Source organism: Rana temporaria, chromosome 1 (assembly GCF_905171775.1).
Source record: "Rana temporaria chromosome 1, aRanTem1.1, whole genome shotgun sequence".
Classification (NCBI taxonomy): Eukaryota; Metazoa; Chordata; class Amphibia; order Anura; family Ranidae; genus Rana; species Rana temporaria.
The window spans coordinates 409048988-409067483 of record NC_053489.1 but is presented as its reverse complement, the minus strand read 5'-3'; the positions used below and the strand labels follow the sequence as shown (position 1 = coordinate 409067483).

Sequence of the window (18496 nt, the reverse complement as noted above, 5' to 3'; positions counted from 1 at the left end):
TCCACTCTTCTTTACAAATTTTCTCTAAATCCTTCTTCACTGTCGCTTAGCAATTCAAAGTTTCTGCTCTCTACATACATTTTCGATAAGATTAAGGTCTGGAGACATGGCTGCGTACAGTCATTCACTTGCACTAATGGCTGTACGAGTGATGCATGTGGCTTTACGCCTCTGCACACAGGAGCTCGTAAGGCCTCCTTCACACAGGGTGTTTCAATGTGTCTCCCACAACTAACATCCACTACTTATTCTAAAGAAATGAAAGTGAGAAGTAAAGGGCAAGGTTTTGGAAGGGAGGATGATACAAGCAGGCAGAAAGACACAGTAAGATGTTATTTTATTAAAAATAGATTACAGGGCTGTTAAGTAGTGGATGTGTATGAATTTTGAAGAACAACAATACTGTTTAGTGTTGCTTTAATGAGTTAAAGTAACTTCAAAAGTAGTATTCAATGTTTGTAAATGTGTACCTTTCATTTAAATAATTCCAATTTATCGTGCAATGAATGACCTTGTTAGGTCACTTCCTGTAAGAGGGTGACAACTGCCTCTCAATGTGTCCTACATTGTCACCCTGTCACATGCACCCTTAATTGAAACTACAGAAGGAGGCATGGACACACAGTATTACACATATGGACATCCAGAATTATGATGTGGGTTGGGCTGGGGTGTAATGTACCTACAGGGGTAGCAGGGGTCACAATTGCATTCTGGCCCCATGCCCCCTGTATGCTTGGATAGGAAGGGGGGTGGGGAATCGATCTCTCCATTTTCCTTCTGCAGCCGCTGAATGTCTGCGGGAGGGTGGGAATGGACACTGACCATTCATAACTGAAACATTTCTATGTTTCCTATCCTTCAGTTTGGGAATTAACTGGAAGCTCTCTAGAGAGCTATACCTGACCATTCATTCTGTGCAGCTGAGACTGCAAACAAAGAGATTGAGGGCTGTGTCTTAAAGATGAAACATCAGAGGTCTGTTAAGCCCCCTGATATCTCACCAAAGCCCAATGGGGCTCCTAAAAAATTGTAAAAAATAATAAAAATAATAATATTGAAAAAAATAACAAAAATAAAAAAGACTACCGACACCAGCGGTCGAACTACCAGGGTCACAAAGGTCCCACTTGTGACCAGACCCTGGTGTTTCGGCAATGGACTCAAAGGGAAGGGCCCCCGGAAGGTGGTCAGGGGGGCCCTCCATGGTTTCTTGCACCGGGCCCCTGAAGGTTATAGCTACACTACTGAGTACAGGCTATGCGGGATCGAGCACACAATTATTATTTAACGGCATTCTTTCAACTCCAGTCAAATGATTGTACCTAAGCTAGGGTATTATCACTCTGATGCAGGCAGGAGGCAACATTTCCTTTCAGTGATCAGACTGTAGTACTGGAACTCTGTAGTAGTTCATTAGATATTAAGAAGGAGTAGGGAGCTTATCTGTGTGAGACATTTGGTAACAAAGCTAAGGAATGCAGAGACACCAGGACTGACATCATTGTGCTATATCTGCGCCAGTATTCAAGTCCAGAAGTAGACACTGACCCTGAATAATGCCTGAACAAAGATGGAGCTGGAGTGCCAGAGGAAGCACTATGATCTCGGAGAGATAAATAAAGGTCTGACAATGTTTTTGGTGTTTAGTTTGTAAATATGTATGTAGAGGGAAGCAGCAATATTACAGATGTAAGTTCTGCTTCCAGCATAGTAATAATTACTCAAATCAAGTCCCTACTTAAAAACTTGCTGTAGTTTTCCTTTAAGTTCTTTCTCTCAGAAGTAACCAATACACTTCAATGTTCCCAATGCAAATATGGTCATTGGTATTCTTTTCATCTTTGTTACAGATCTTCACTTCAGAGAAACATTGGTATTCCAGTTCTATGTGATTTTAAAGTCATAAGACCTGACATTCACATTAAAACTTTACCAAAGAAATTTCCTACGAAAGATAGCTGTTACAGAATTTATAGGACATCTGCACTTTTAATCTTATAAAAATTAAAAAGTTCAACAGTATTTTGATTAATGTTGAACTGAGTGAATATGTGTTAAGCCCTATACACACTATCAGTTTTCCTGCAGGTTTTCTCTTCAGGTTTACCAAAACCATCTAATATGAGGTCAAACCTCAAGAGTTTCAATTTGTATGCAATCAGGCAGGCCCTTGCACTACATGGTTTTGGTAAACCTGAAGAGAAAACCTGCAGGAAAACAGATAGTGTGTATGGGGCTTTCGTCAACATTTTCAAACCAATTATGAAAATAAAAACAAAAAATTGACAGAGGTTCTAATCCTTTCCCAGTCTTACACAAAATGAACATGTTTGTATGTAGGTAGGCTTCAGTTGAAATCTGATACAAATGCCTAAACTATTTATTGTTCAATGTATCCAAAAGTATTTGTTAAATGCTGTGATTGACCAACAAGAGGTTCCTGCGTGTTCCTATTGCTGTCACATGCTCTAAACATTGTTAAACTTTGATTTGTACAAATTATCGGCTATGGAAACAGTCTTGAATAGAACTTGGAAAGCCATCATCTTATCAGTGTTGTGTGAATAAGAACATTTGCAGATGTAATCTCTTTTGACAGCTATTTGCAGATTTTCATGTGCTGACATACACTAATGCCTTGTACACACAACCAGTTTTCACAACGAGAAAACTGCCATTTTTTATATTGGTCGAGAAAACCAGTCGTGTGTATGCTCCCTAGCAGTTTTCTCATCGAATTGAAACCAGCTCTCTTTTTTCCCGTCGTGTTTCATGTCAGTCTTTTTCTCGTCGCGAAAAACCGTTGTGTGTATGCTTTTCCGGGGGGGGAAAACGTGCATGCTCAGAATCAAGTATGCAGCCCAAAAGCAGCCCAAAGGGTGGCACCATTTGAAAGGAACTTCTCCTTTATAGTCCCGTCGTACGTGTTGTACCTCACCGACCACGCTTTGGTTGGACATTTTTTTTGCATGAACGTGTGTATGCAAGTCAGGCTGGAGAGGAATCATGTTGTGAAAAACTACGGATTTTTGAACGTCAGGAAAAACAATGGCGTGTACGCGGCATAAAGGGAAAAGGTATTTGATCCCCTGCTAATTAGGTACATTTTCCCACTGACAAAGAAATGATCAGTCTATCATTTTAATGGTAGGTTTATTTTAACAGTGAGAGACAGAATAATAACAAAAATATCCAGAAAAACGCATTTCAAAAAGGTTATAAATTGATTTGCTTTTTAATGAGTCAAACAAGTATTTGAGCCCTTCGCAAAACATGACTTAGTACTTGGTGGAGAACCCCTTTTTGGCATTTAGAGGTCAGACGTTTCTTTTAGTTGACCATCAGGTTTGCACACATCTCAGGAGGGATTTTGTCCCACTCCCTTTTGCAGAGCTTCTCTAAATCCTTCTTGGTTGTCGCTTGGCAACTTAAAGTTTCCACTCCCTACATACATTTTCTATAGAACTAAGGTCTAGAGACATGGCTGCGTACAGTCATTTACTTGCACTGGTGGCTGCACGTGCGACCCATGTGGCTTTGCACCTCTACACACAGAAGCTCATAAGGCCTCCTTCACACAGGGTGTTTCAATCTGTGCCCCTTTGAGAGCCATAAACACCTGCATAGAGATGTACAGGGGTTGCATGCATCCTTGTGTCTGTACAGACACAGTTATTAAGTTTTCGAGGCTGACGTTTGGTAACTCGAACCTTCAGCTCCCTCCACATATTTTCTATGGGATTAAGGTCTGGAGACTGCTTAGGCCACTCTAGATTTTTTATGTGCTTTTTCTTGAGCCAAACCTTTGTTGCCTTGGCCGTCTGTTTTGGGTCATTGTCATGCTGAAATACCCATCCACGACCCATTTTGTCTTGGATAGGTGTCTTTTACACTGATATCAAGCTGGGATTAGGAGCACTCCCTTTAAGAGAGTGCTCCTAATCTCAGCTTGTTACATGTATAGAAGACACCTGGAAAACAGATCAAATATTTATTTCACTCATCAAAATGCAAATCAATTTATAACTTTTTTGAAATACGTTCTTCTGGATTTTTTCGTTGTTATTCTGTCTCTCACTGTTAAAATAAACCTACCATTAAAATTATAGACTGATAATTTCGTTGTCAGTGGGCAAACGTACAAAATCAGCAGGGGATCAAATACTTTTTTCCCTCACTGTGTGTTGTGCTTGGGCAGCCCATGCACTTTAAACAAGCCTCAACACTTGATAAATCATATCTGCCCTTTTTTTAGACAACACGGGGCACCACAATACATGTCATGCATGCATTGTAGTATGCTGAAATGCAGGCACTATGTTAACACTGTATATGTGCACTGGGGAGCTACTCATAATGAGTGGCAATGCAATTATCCAGTGCATTGGAGTGCATTACAGTATCTTGTACAACAAAACTTGATTGAAAAGCACATTACTGCACATAGGTAATTAAAAATCCAGCCTACAGTGCATTCGTAAAGTATTCACAACGCTTCATCTTTTTCCACATTTTATTATGTTACAGCCTTTTTCCAAAATGGATTAAATTCATTATTTTCCTCAAAATTCTACAAACAATACCCTATAATGTCAACGTGAAAGAAGTTTGTTTAAAATCTATGCAAATATATTAAAAATATCACATGTACATAAGTATTTACAGCCTTTGCTATGCCACTCAAAATTAAGCTCAGGTGCAGCCTGTTTCCACTGATCATCCTTGAGAAGTTTTTTACAACTTGATTGGAGTCCACTTGCTGTAAATTCAGTTGATTGGACATGATTTGGAAAGACACACCGGTCTATATAAGGTCCCACAGTTAACAGTGCATGTCAGAGCACAAACCAAGCCATAAAGTCCAAGGAATTGTCTGTAGACCTCAGAGACAGGATTGTATTGAGGCATAGATCTGGGGAATGGTCCCAATAAAATCTCTGCAGCATTGAAGGTCCCAATGAGCACAGTGGTCTCCATCATCCATAAATAGAAGAAGTTTGGAACCACCAGGACTCTTCCTAGAGTGGGCCACCCAGCCAAACTGAGCGACCAGGGGAGAAGGGAGATGACCAAGAACCCAATGGTCACTCTGACAGAGCTTCAGCATTTCTCTGTGGAGAGAGGGAAACCTTAGCGAAAAACAACCATCTCTGCAGCACGCCACCAATCCAGCACTCTGAACCTCCCAGATTGGGGCGTAGGTTCATCTTCCAACAAGACAATGGGGTTGATTTACTAAAGGCAAGTCCAAGTTGCACTACAAGTGCACTTGGAAGTGCAGTCGCTGTAGATCTGAGGGGAAGATCTGAAATGAGGGGAAGCTCTGCTGATTTTATTATCCAATCATGTGGAAACTAAACTGCTGTTTTTTATTTTCCTTGCATGTCCCCCTCAGATCTACAGTGACTGCACTTCCAAGTGCACTTTCAAGTGCACTTGTAGTGCAAAGTGGATTTGCCTTTAGTAAATAAACCCCAATGACCCTAAGCACACAGCCAAGATAACAAAGGAGTGGCTATAGGACAACTCTGTGAATGTCATTGAGTGGCCCAGCCAGGGCCCAGACTTGAACTCTATTGAACATCTCTGGAGAGATCTGAAATTGTTTATGCACTGACGCTCCCCATCCAACCTGATGGAACTTGAGAGGTCCTGCAAAGAAGAATGAGAGAAACTTCCCAAAAATAGGTGAGACAAGCTTGTAGCAATATACTCAAAAATACCTGAGGCTGTAATTGGTGCCAAAGGGGCTTTAACAAAGTATTGAGCAATACTTATGTGCATGTGATATATTTTATTTTATTTTTTTTATAAATTTTGTAAAGATTTCAAACAAACTTCTTTCACATTATGGGGTACTAAGTTTTTAGAATTTTGAGAAAAATTGAGAATTTAATACATTTTGGAATAACGCTGTAACATAACAAAATGTGGAAAAAGTAAAGCACTGTAAATACTTTCCGGATGCACTGTATATAAGTAGCTGAAAGATTTCATCACTACACACCATCAATAAAAGCCAACATTATGGTTCCGCTCCAATGTAGATTAACCTTCCTCTAGCTTAATAACAGGCATGCCATATCAAGTGTGTATAAATCATGCTACGGAAAGACATTGTATATACTATAATAAAAACATTTTTGTAATAAATAAATGTGAAAATTTAGCTTCTCACCATCACATCTTCTGGTCCTAGAATTTCCCAGAAAATTACTCCCACAGTGAGGCACACAATGGTGGTTCTTTAGAAATGTCTGTCTGTCACAGATTTTACATTGCAGTGACTGATCACATTCAAGACATCCAGAAGGGCAGTCTGTAAAATAAAGATGCTTTAGTAATACCCATACATCACATTGAGCTCTATTCAAAAATCTTTAACACATCGAGAAGGACCTTTATTTTAGCCATGTGGCTGTAATTTTCAAATCTTAAAATTACTGTCACGTTTAAAAAAAATAAAATTAGTGTCCTTATCTTGGTTTGTTAATGTTGTAAATTGTTGATATGTTTTTACTAACAAAAACACAAACCAAAATAGCAAACACACCACCCTTTTTTATTGGAAGGAGTTAAAAGAAACCCTGACATATTTACCTGTCTTGTATAAAACGTGACACAATGTATAGATACTGGTCATTAATCTCTGCTGAATGTGGAGGACTAGAGTTCAGACAAAGCAGTATAATGTGTTGCTGTGCCTGAAAGTCACTCACAGTAAGAGAACATGAAACAAGTCGAAGAATGGGCTGGCAGGAGGGCTAGAGAGCAAGGAACGATTGTGTTTTCACTGTGGGTCTGCTTTAAAAATGCCAGCATTATTTTGTACTGTAATAACATATATGAAGTTGGGCACATGTTGTATGTACAATAAAATCTTTTTCATTTTTACATTATGTTTTTAGTTTATATCATCTATTTCATTCTATTCGTCTGATCTGGGTATTATGGTGTTATAATTAGAGCATTTACATTTATAACCAGTCTAGTGTAAAAGTACCTAAAATGTGTCTTTGGGATAATTAGCTTAAGCTGCCCATTAATGTCTCTTGGTCAAGGATTGGTCCATTTAAGGATATGCCTTGGGCATAAAAATGATGTTGCTGACACTGCAAGTGAGGCCTCGTACACACGACCATTTTCCTCAACAGAATCCATCAAGAAACTTGGTGGCAGAGCTTTTTTGCAGAGGAAAACGGTCGTGTGCATGTTTTTCATCGAGAAAACTGACGTGGAACTCGACGAGAAAAAAAGAGAACAAGTCTTTTTTTCTCGTCCGGAGTCTCAATTTCCTCGTTGTGTTTCTCGTCGGACTGGATTACAACGAGAAACACGTTCGTGTGTATGCTTAGAAACCCGCGCATGCTCAGAATAAAGTATGAGACGGGAGTGCACCTTCAGTAAAAGTAGCGTTTGTAATGGAGATAGCACATTCGTCACGCTGTAACAGACTGAAGCGCAAATCGTCTCTTACCAAACTTTTACTTAACACGCAGTAACATGAGATTAGCAAAATCAGCCCCAAGGGTTGCGCCAGTGGAATCAAACTTCCCCTTTATAGTGCCGTCGTACGTCACCGCGTTTGAGAACGACAAGATTTTGTCTTGAAAGTGTGTACGCAAAGAAAGCTTGACAAGTTTCTCGACAAGCCTGACAAGGAACTCGTCAAGGAAAACGATGTATCTTTTACGACGAGTTTCTCGGTCGTGTGTACAAGGCCTAATTCTTTTCGCCAGCAGAGATGTTCTACCTCATTGAAAGATCACTGAGCAATCTTTAGAGAAGGAGATAGGGAATTGTACATGTGCTGCTTCAAACTGTTTGGTGAATTGCATGAGTACAGTGGTGGTCCCAATGCAGTTATAAGATATCTTCCCTGAGTGTTCTTAGAGCATAACAATTTGATCTTGAATTTTTTGGGGGTCACCAATCCACTTCCCATCAGGCAAGCTACGTGTGGGTTAAATGCTCTCTCTGTGCTTGAGTGTTTTTTTTTTTCTCTTCTCTCCCACAATCCAAAGACAAATAGTAGGTAAACTCTCTATCATAACTAGCTTAGAACAAAATCTCTGTAACTGTAAAAAGTAAATTAGGATGTTAGTTCCGTGGAGGCAGGGATTTAAATGAGTGGTTAATGGTCTTCATAAATTATTGCAGAATACATCAGCACTATATATGTGGATAAACTAAACGTGTACTTACCAAGGCATCTGCGATCAGAGTGTGACACAACATGGTGCTTTCCACATTCAGTAGCACACTGTCCATCAAGCAGGTAGAATGGGGCCTCACATTGACTACAATGACTGGAATCAGTGCAGAACAGGCAGTGTTCTGCACACTCTATAATAAACAAAACAAGAAGTCAAACATCCTCTTGACCTCCAGAAGATTTACTCCCCTCATGATTAGGCAATTTTTTGCAATACGGCACTGCGATACTTCGGCAGAATGGCACTCATGCGCAAACTGACATACCTGTACGTCAGTCCGCAAAAGTAGGATAGCGGGCGAGGAGAGGCAGAACGGGGGCATGCCTATGTAAACAAGGCATTTCCCTGTTCTGCCTAGTGACATGACAGAGATCTTCTGTTCCCTGTCATCGGGAACAGTAATCTCTGTCATGTCAGTGGTAGCCTATCCCCCCTACAGTTATAACACGCTGAGGGAACACACTTAACCTCTTGAGTGACATTTATACAGTAATCAGTGTTTTTTTTTTAGCTCTGATCGCTGTATAAATGTCAATGGTCCCAAAATAGTGTCAAAAGTGTCCGATTTGTCCGCCGCAATGTTGCAGTCCCAACAAAAATCACAGATCACCGCCGCTACTAATAAAAAATAAATCATATTAAAAATGCGTTAAATCTATCCCCTATTTTGTAGATGCTATAACTTTTGTGCAAACCAATCAATATACACTTATTGCGATTTTTTCTACCAAAAATATGTAGAAAAATGCATATCGACCTAAACTGAGTAAGAAATTTGTTTTTTTTATATATATATATTTTGGGTATATTTATATATATTTTCACCACTGGATTTTCATTTTTTGCGCTATAAACAAAAAAAGACTGACAACTTTGAAATGAAAACAATATTTTTTACTTTCTGCTATAAAACATATCCAATAATTAAAAAAGAAAAATAGAATTTCTTCATAAATTATAAATAATATGTATTCTGCTACATATTTTTGGTAAAAAAAATCCCAATAAGTGTATATTGATAGGTTTGCGCAACCTTATATTGTCTACAAACTATGGGATATATACTGGAATATATTTTATATAAGTAACTAGACTGTGATATTGTTGCGGACAGTCTGACACTGACACTTTTGACACTTTGTGGGAACCAGTGACACTAATACAGTGATAAGTGCTAAAAATATATACTATCACTGTAGTAATGACAATGGCTGGGAAGGGGTTAAACATTTAAAGCGATCAAAGGGTTAAATGTGTGTCTATACTAAATGGAAATATTGATTATGGACTTTATAGGCACCACGATACACAACATCAAATTAAAATATCAAATTAAATATCTTTATTACATGATTTAAAAAATTACACACCACCGGGATTCCCGGTCAGTAAAAAGTCAGCCGGGAATCCCGGGGGGGAAACCGAGAACCTACTCGGTAACTTTCCCCCTGTACACACCAAAGGTTTTCCCGTTGGGAAACTGCCGGGAAAAAGACATTCCCGGGAATAGCGGCAGGAAAAAAGAAAACATGTTCTCATTTTTCCTGCCCGGATTCCCGGCGGTTTTCCTATCGGGAAAACTGCCATGGAGCATACACACGGCCAGTTTTCCTGGCCAAAAGCTGTCAAGCCAGTTTTCCCGATGGTCGTGTGTACGAGGCTTTTAGCTTCTGCATATCGAGCCATTCAGGGTATCAATACTTGTAAATGCCCCCTCTTGTCTGCTATCGGATACCCCCACTACCATGGCCCCCCTGTGGAGAGCAGGGAAAGGGTCTGGTAAACATTTAATTTACTGGCCTCTTCCTTTTCTGAATGAACAGAGTGAGTGAGGCCCCGTACACACGACCGAGTTTCTCGGCAGAATTCAGACAGAAACTCGGTCGGAGCTGAATTCTGCCGAGAAACCCGGCGTGTGTACACTTTCGGCCAAGGAAGCCGACGAGTTCCTCGTCGAGCCAAATAGAGAACATGTTCTCTATTTCCTCGATGTTCAATGAGGAAAGTTGGCTCGCCGAGATCCTCGGCGGCTTCACACAGAACTTGACGAGCAAAACGATGAGTTTTGCCCGTCAAGTTCCTCGGACTTGTGTACGGGGCCTGATAGGTACTGATAACTCACTGGTTTTATTCAGAACTGAAGCATAGTAAACAGTGTTTACTATGTTTGAGTTTTATGAATAAACAGGAGCCTATGTACAGAGCCCCCTGATTATTTATTTTCAGTGCAGCTGAGACTGCCGAGAAAGGAATTGAAGAATCTGTGTCCTCAATTCCTTTCCCTGTCTCAAAAGTGAAACATCAGGGGTTGCTGATCTTTAGACCCCTAATATTTCATCAAAGCCCCCCACCAAGACTAAAAAATACTGACACCGTCCCCCGTGGACAGAGCTTGAGGGTCCACAGGGGTCACGTCACATCACATCACCCTGCATAGGCCCTCTGAGTTTCCGGTTTCACCTACAAAGGGTGATAGGGCAAGCCCTTTCCCCCAGCGGTGCATTCTCTGCTCAGCCCCCCTACCCAGCCCATTACAGCCCCTCCCAACCCTTCTCAACTGTGCACATGCACACAAGGTGGAGGCAGGCAGGTCACACTCTGAGCTGCTGGATGAAAGCGATGTACTTGTATGTGAATCTTAAGGTCAGAGGGCCTCTTTTACATAAGCCCACTAATTTTACCCAGCAGCTAAAAGTGAAGCAGTGGGTGGTAGTGAAGAGTCCCAGGTCAGCCTTTGCATCAGGCCCACAAGCTTCAAGCTACGCCTCTGCCTGCTGTGGCAGCTTGTAAGTGATTTGGAACACTGCTCTCATACACAATGCTATGTCCATGGCCTCTAGACTTTGCGTTCTAAACAGCGATGTTGCTTGGAGTAGTGCTCAGGTGAACATGGCTGTTGCACTGTGTGTGAGAACAGTCATATGACTATCCTATGTGTTGCCAGCACAGGATATTTTAACCCTTACTGCAGTACTTACTACAGCTGAAAAAAGGCCCCTGACATGTTTTCAATTTGCATTTTGAAATATAAAAGTTTACAATTTATATTAATCTTTTTATTATGCAATATTCAATTTCAAGGATTATGTTTATTATATGGACAACACAGCCACATAAAAAAAAATCAGCACATGATTATTATTATAATGCACATGGGATATACTTAGAACTAACAAGAAGAACAACTTAGGGAGGAGGCCAGAATGAAGCAGAGCTAAAGCATATTAAAAAATGATGAATCTACCAAGAGACAATAGTAATATGAGGAGGATGTTAAGATGAATGAAAATAACACTGAAGGAGAGAGGAAATGAGACTTTAGATGACAGTGGAATGCATTAATATTTATATAGGAGATGCTGATGACCTGATTATCTTATGGCTAGGGAGGAAACCAGGGAAAGAAGAAGTACACTGTAAAAGGTCATCAATGAGGAGTTAATAAATAATGGATTGTCAGTCAGCCAAGGTTATATCTACAGGAGGTAAAAACATCCGTGAATCTAGTAATTCATGTTTATTTCCAGAATGGGAGCATCATTACTTTTCTACGCAGTAAATAAATGTATGCAAATTCAATTTTCAGTACATTAGCTATACAGATGGAGTTGCTCTGGCAGTCAGTTATACCTACAGAAATGAAGAGGAGGCCGTGAAATGTGGCACTTGCTGTCAAGAATGGAGGTATATATAAACAAAATGAAAGCCCTCTGCTGTACACCTGGCTATAACTATATTATTGTTTGGTAATGTACACTGTTTTCCAATTCCAGATAGAAAATACAATGAAACCATATGTGCCAAGCTCTAAGGGCAAGTGCTTTACAGCAAGAAAGTCCAAAAGCAGTCCCAATTGCAAAAGAGACATATCTGCACCCATAAACTGATAAAGTGTGTGGGGATTTGGACAGATGTAAGTTTGTCTAATGTAGTGTGTAAGGGTAGAGAAAATGGTATGGGTATTATTACGCAGCATACGTTAAAGTGAACCTGCGCTATACCCATGCAAGTTTACTTACAGTGGAACTGAAGGATGGGGGTTCAGCAGGAGCACTTGCTTTAGTGTGAAAATATGTATGGTATACTTGCGCACTATTGCAAACTCTCCACTCAGTTTGCTGTCCTCCAGCAAAAACTGTTTGAAACTTTCTCTCACCACTCCACAGCCAACACGACTGCCATCTTCACAGAAAATCTGCCAGTGTTTTCCTTTTTCAGCCGAAAGGCTACCAGTGATCAAACAACTCCTGCATAAGTGTGATGGAGCTGCTCTATCAATAGGCTTTACTCTTCAAAATTTTACAGATTCTAAGAGTGCATGGGTTACAGCAAGTCGAGGTATTAAAAAAAATCCTTGTAAAAGGAAAAGGACATTTTTCAGCCCCCCACTGCTTATACTGTTCACAAGTTATGTTTGCTCCCCCTGCTGACCCATTCAGAGAAAAGGAAAGAAAAAGGAAAAAAACAAAACAAAAACTGTGTAAGTCAGTCTGGTGGGAGCTTATACAAGGTAAAGGACCTTCATCCCATCATCACATGACATCAAGTATTGGATATTGTTTCAATTCACAGCATTGCTGTCCTCTTATATAAATGCTAATTGTCTGTCTTATATTATTTTACAAATCTGGAGTTTGGCTGGTTCACTATGCTCACAAATTACAAGGCACACATAAAAAAAGTACCTCTGCAGGTGTCCCGATGCTTGTAGTAGGAGGGTGGACAATGCTCAACACAAGCTCCATTATGAAGGACGTAGTGCTCCATACACTGCAGGCAATCAGTGTTCAAAGGGCCCTTGCAGGCATTGCAGCTCCAGTCACACTCTGTATAAATAAAGGAAGTATTACTTAACAATGTGAAGAACTAAATATATATCAAAAGAATCAGTCATTGTATCCAAGGGGATAGGCACATATATTCCTGAATAAGTGTGTGCCAACATTGATTTCATACATCCCTCAACATTGGATTATGCCTCTGACATGTTTTTTTTGGCAGTAAATCTTACATCTCAAACCCAGACAAGAGTTGCTCTGGGGCAGATAAGGGGACTGACTGAAAATTGATCCATAGGGAAACTAAGGCTCCTTTCACACTGGGTTGTCGCTGTTTTTAGCAGCACTTTACCAACGTATTTGCGGGATATTCGGCCGCTAGTGGGGTGCATTTAACCCCCGCTAGCAGCTGAAAAAGGGTTAAAACCACTCACAAAGTGCCACTGCAGCAGTGCTTTGCCGGCGGTATAGCCGTGGTGCCCACTTATTTCAATGGGTTAGGAGCGTTAGAGGAGCAGTATACACACCGCTCCAAAGATGCTGCTAGCAGGACTTTTTTTACTGTCCTGATAGCGCACCGCTCCAGTGTGAAAGCCCTCTGGGCTTTCACATTGGAGAGACAGCAGCGGCTCTTTCAGGTCGCTTTGAAGGCGCTATTTTTAGTGTGAAAGGGGTCTTAGGCCCAGTGGACTAGATAAAAGTGTAAGCCCACTTAGAAAAAAAGACAACTGCTGATATTATATATTCTTTTTTATACCTTATCTTTTCCAGGATATTCTAAGGGATTACAGCACATATATAAAAAAAAAATCTTACTTGAGGTTTATGTATTTTTGGACTTTCGGCTATAGCATGGGCCTCTAGTGGTTAAAATAATAATTACCATGCCATTATCCACATACAGAAATAGAAGGCACAATGTCAATTAAACAGTATGGCCCGGATTCACAAAGCACATACGCCGACGTATCTCGAGATACACTGCGTAAGTGTAAATATGCGCAGTCGTATCTATGCGCCGTACTCTGAAACCAAGATACGCCTGAAAATAGGCTTCATCCGTCCAACGTAACTTTCCTACGCCGGCATATCGTGGGCGCATGTTTACGCTGGCCGCAAGCGGTGCTCCAATTGATTTTCTATTCAAATATGGAAATGAGGGAGATACGTTGATTCACGAACGTAGTTGCGCCCGGCGCATAATATACGCGGTTTGTGTAAGTCGTAAGTCCGGCGTAAAGTTATTCCCCATATAGGAGGTGCAACTCATTCTAAGGTATGGACCAGGGAACACAGCCGGCGAATTTTACGTCATTACGTAGTATGTGAATATGGCTAAGCGTAGGTTACGTTCATAGCCAGTGATTCGACGTATCTTAGGCAGTTGTTCCGATGTGATTCTGAGCATGCGCACTGGGTTGTGTCCACGGGGCGGCGCATGCGCCATTCGTTTGAAGTACTTGTATGGCACTCGGCCCATCATTTGCATGGGGTCACGCCTCATTAGCATGGCTCACGCCCACTTCCACCAACGATGGCTTACGCCGAGGGAACCCAGCCCAGTTTGGGAGGCAAGTGCTTGGTGAATTCGGTGCTTGCCTTAAATATGCGCCAATGTATGTGAATTCGGGCCTATGTGTTTAGTATCACTTTAACAGATTGCCTCTGACAATCAGTAAAATCTTAAAATATGAGAGAGAAAACTGAAAAAAGGTAACTTTAAGAACTAAAATGTGCCTTAAGATAAACCTTTAATTGTAAATCGATCATTAAATGATTATCAGTATTAAAAGAAGCTTCTTAAATTAAACACATTACCGTATTTTACCATCTTTAGCTTAGGCAGGCTTTTTTTACGCAATTTGGATCTTCTGTGTGAAGGTTGGCGATTTGGAATCGTTTAATTCGAGATAAAGACCTTGCCAAAGACCTATCCACTACTTATAACTGTTCATAGATACCACCAAGTATGTCCTTGTTTCGCACTGCATGGTTGTCAGACTTCCCACAGCTAGACGGTGATGACTGGGACAACGTATGGAGTACCACCGCTTCCAGAAGAGTGTCAGCAAGAGATCACCTTATACCATTTAAATTTCTTACCCCAAAAAATGTATACCCCCCCCCCCTCCCCTGATAAACTTGCAAAGATCTTTCCCACACATTCTTTGAACTGTTGGAGGTGTGCTGCCCCATGGGCAGATTTTATGCACATATTTTGGCTTTGCACACCCATCCAATTATGTTGTTCCACTCCTGTTTTTTTTGGGGGGGGGGGGGTATTTTTATTTATTTTCTCATATAAATTTACAAACTTAAAGACAGTCAACAGTCTGGAAATTATACTGCATGCTGTATAATGCAAACCAATATTACTGCAATGTCAATGTCAATGCTGTATATAATGTGGCAAGGATAAAGTGTAGAACAATGTATCCACATACGAGAAAACAACTCTGTTAACTGGGGAAATTACTCAAATTAGTTTTTTCATTGGTGAATTCATTAACAGTAAACCGGTTGGTTTATTTCAGTAAGATGAAGAAAAGGAAGGCAAGCAAAATACAAATAACATTAGTATTATAGGAGAAAACTAAATTCTAGTAAATGTTTTAATATTACAAGAAAACAAAAAAGAGAATCTCAATGTGTACTCCTGGGCATCGCCCTCCATTTTACTCCGTTGTTATTGATTAAGCATATTGAAGTTCGGTAGTAATCACCTCTCTTGGTGGAAAAACAGGAAGAAGCCTGTTCTAAGTAGTCCTCAATAACAGCACATAAGAGAATTCAGAAGGCAAATTTAGATTCAGTATCTCAGCAGATACAACATTCCAGAATTTGACACAAATAGACAAGTTCATACACTAACCAACATAAAATTATACCGTCTATTCTTGTGTTTTCAATAAAAGTTTTCACTCATATGGAGTGACACATGGTAAATAAATAACAGCAATTTTATGATAACCCAGCAGTCTCATAAAGCAGTCTTTCTGGAAACACAGCACTCTGTAACATAACAATCTCTTGTGACACTGGCAGTCTGCTGTAACCTAGACATTGTATTCTAATCTTACTGACGGTTTTTGAGTTATACATCAAATGTATTTGTAAAGCTTTTAACTCCAGCCGAAACATTCAGCATTGGATAGAGCAGGGAAGAGATAGAGCCTCTGTTAGGTTCTAATTTCTAGCAATAGAGATCTGAGAAAACAGTTGCTGCCATCATACTGTGGCCTTAAAAAGTACACCACAATATACTGTATGGAAATCCCCAACACATAATAAATGAAATCGAAATTGAATGAAGTAGGGTTATTTGTTTTTTTTAATTTTTAATATACAGTAAAAGTCAAAACAGATTTTTGCTAAGGTGTCTCCAGATCACATAATACAATTATAAAAGTGCAAAGTGTCTTAAACTCCTAATCTAAGGCCCTGTGCAGACGAGCAAACATGTACGATGAAAACGGTCCGCCGGACCGTTTTCAGCGTACATGTCTGCCCGGAGATTTCTGTATGATGGCTGTACACACCATCATACAGAAATCCGCGCGTACTCGATACGCGTCGAAGTCATTCGACGCATGCGAGGGATGGCGGCCGCTCGGACATGTACGGTAGGTCTGTACAGACGACCGAACATGTCCGACGGACAGGATTCCAGCGGGCATGTTTCTAAACATGTTTAGAAATATTTGCCCGCTCGAAAAAGGCCCGGCGGGCAAATGTACGGTGGAATCCTGTCCGCTCGGCTGTACAGACGACCGAACATGTCTGCTGAAACTGGTCCGCGGACCAGTTTCAGCAGACATGTTCGGTCGTCTGTATGGGGCCTTAGTGGTTCTCAACCTTAGTGAGACCAGGGCAAAGTAATTCCTTCCAAACCCTTCCATGTGCCAAAAGTAAAAAAACAAACAAACAGGAATTTGACTTGTAAATTCCCTACCTTGGAGTACAGTACAGGATACTGTCAGAGTATTCATGCACCAAGTGATGGGACACCGGAAAACCTTTGGAGGACACACCTTTTGGGTGGGTGCCTCTCTTATATCCCTATCCCACTCTATACAGTACAATACACAGGGAGAATATTCATATACCATGTGATGTCCCCAAGCAATGAAAAAGAAGGATGGACAACAATGAGGCAAACAGAACTGTACTAAATGAGGCAAACAAAACTGTACCAAAAGGCTCAAACAACAAGGTTCAAGAAAGCAAACCTCAGAGTGCCTCTTTGATAACCATGAAGCCAAGACTTGAAACTGCAGAAGATCTTAGCATGCTAAGAAACATTTGTCCGCTGGAAACCTGTGCGATCCGCCGGACATTTGTCCGGTCGGCCGTACACACGACCGAACATGTCTGCTGAAACTGGTCCGCGGACCAGTTTCAGCAGACATGTTCGGTCGTGTGTACGGGGCCTAAAATTGGGTAATTTAGATTTCCCCTTTAGCACTTTATTTTATGGTTATAGGAATTGTCCACATGTATTGGCAGCCAGAAGAAAACTGATTCTTGACTAATTGCTAGAAGTTAATAAACATGAATGCACTTTACACTAAAGATTGCATTTATTACACTTGAGTAAAGCATGAATGTGTATATATATATATACATTTTTACGTTGTTTGCGTAAGTCGTTCGCGAATACGGATGGACGTAATTTACGTTCACGACGAAAGCAATGACGTCCTTACGACGTCATTTAGAGCAATGCACACTGGGAGATTTTACAGACAGCGCATGCGCCGTTCAAGTAAAATGTAAAAAACGCGGGGTCAAGGGAAATTTGAATAAAACACGCCCCCTACATCCCCATTTGAATTACGCGGCCTTTTGCCGCAACACATACGCTACGCCGCTCTAACTAAGGGCGCAAGTTCTTTGTGAATAAAGAACTCGCGCCCAAAGTTAGAGCGGCGTAATGTATCGGAGATACGTTATGCGGGCTGGACAGATACGCCAATGTATCTGAATCCGACCCTACATTTTTTTAATGTTGTTTACAACAGTGGAAAAAGCCAGTTTGACCTTCATTTTATTGTAAGGTCCATGTGAGAAGGTGTGCATCTTTCTATAGAGGGTGGAGGGAAAGCACTAATTTAGGGCTCTTTCACACAGGCAAAAAGGAGGTGGTAAAAACAGGCAGTTGAGGCATGAATTTACCAGCCCACCCGGCCACCCACCCGAATCCTATTATTACAGCACGACAGGGCTGTTCACATGTACTGCCTGTTAAATTCATCTATGGAGATCAATGGGGCTGAGCTGCAACTGGCCTGCAGCAGCATTCAATTTACGCAACTGAGGTGCTGTAAAGCAGCATTTACAGGGTTAAATCAGATGATAAATCATTATATCGCCTCTTCACCACCTGTCAAATGCAATCTGAAAAGTGTTTCCAACATCTGTCACACTTCAGAGTGACCCACAAGCGTTAAACATAGAGATATTTGATTTGAAAAAGTTACTGCTGCCCTTATAAAAGAC

At 40.7% G+C, this 18496-nt stretch overlaps 1 protein-coding gene across 1 annotated transcript in view; it reads right to left on the bottom strand.

The window, feature by feature from the left end:
• FRAS1 (Fraser extracellular matrix complex subunit 1) overlaps positions 1–18496 on the bottom strand; it is a 660838-nt gene that overhangs the window by 196880 nt on the left and 445462 nt on the right. Inside the window, exons 24-26 of the mRNA XM_040324225.1 lie at positions 12905–13045; positions 8209–8349; positions 6182–6322 (exon numbers count right to left, since the gene is read on the bottom strand). Coding sequence (XP_040180159.1) covers positions 6182–6322; positions 8209–8349; positions 12905–13045 — 423 coding nt within the window. The remainder of the gene's footprint in view (positions 1–6181; positions 6323–8208; positions 8350–12904; positions 13046–18496) is intronic.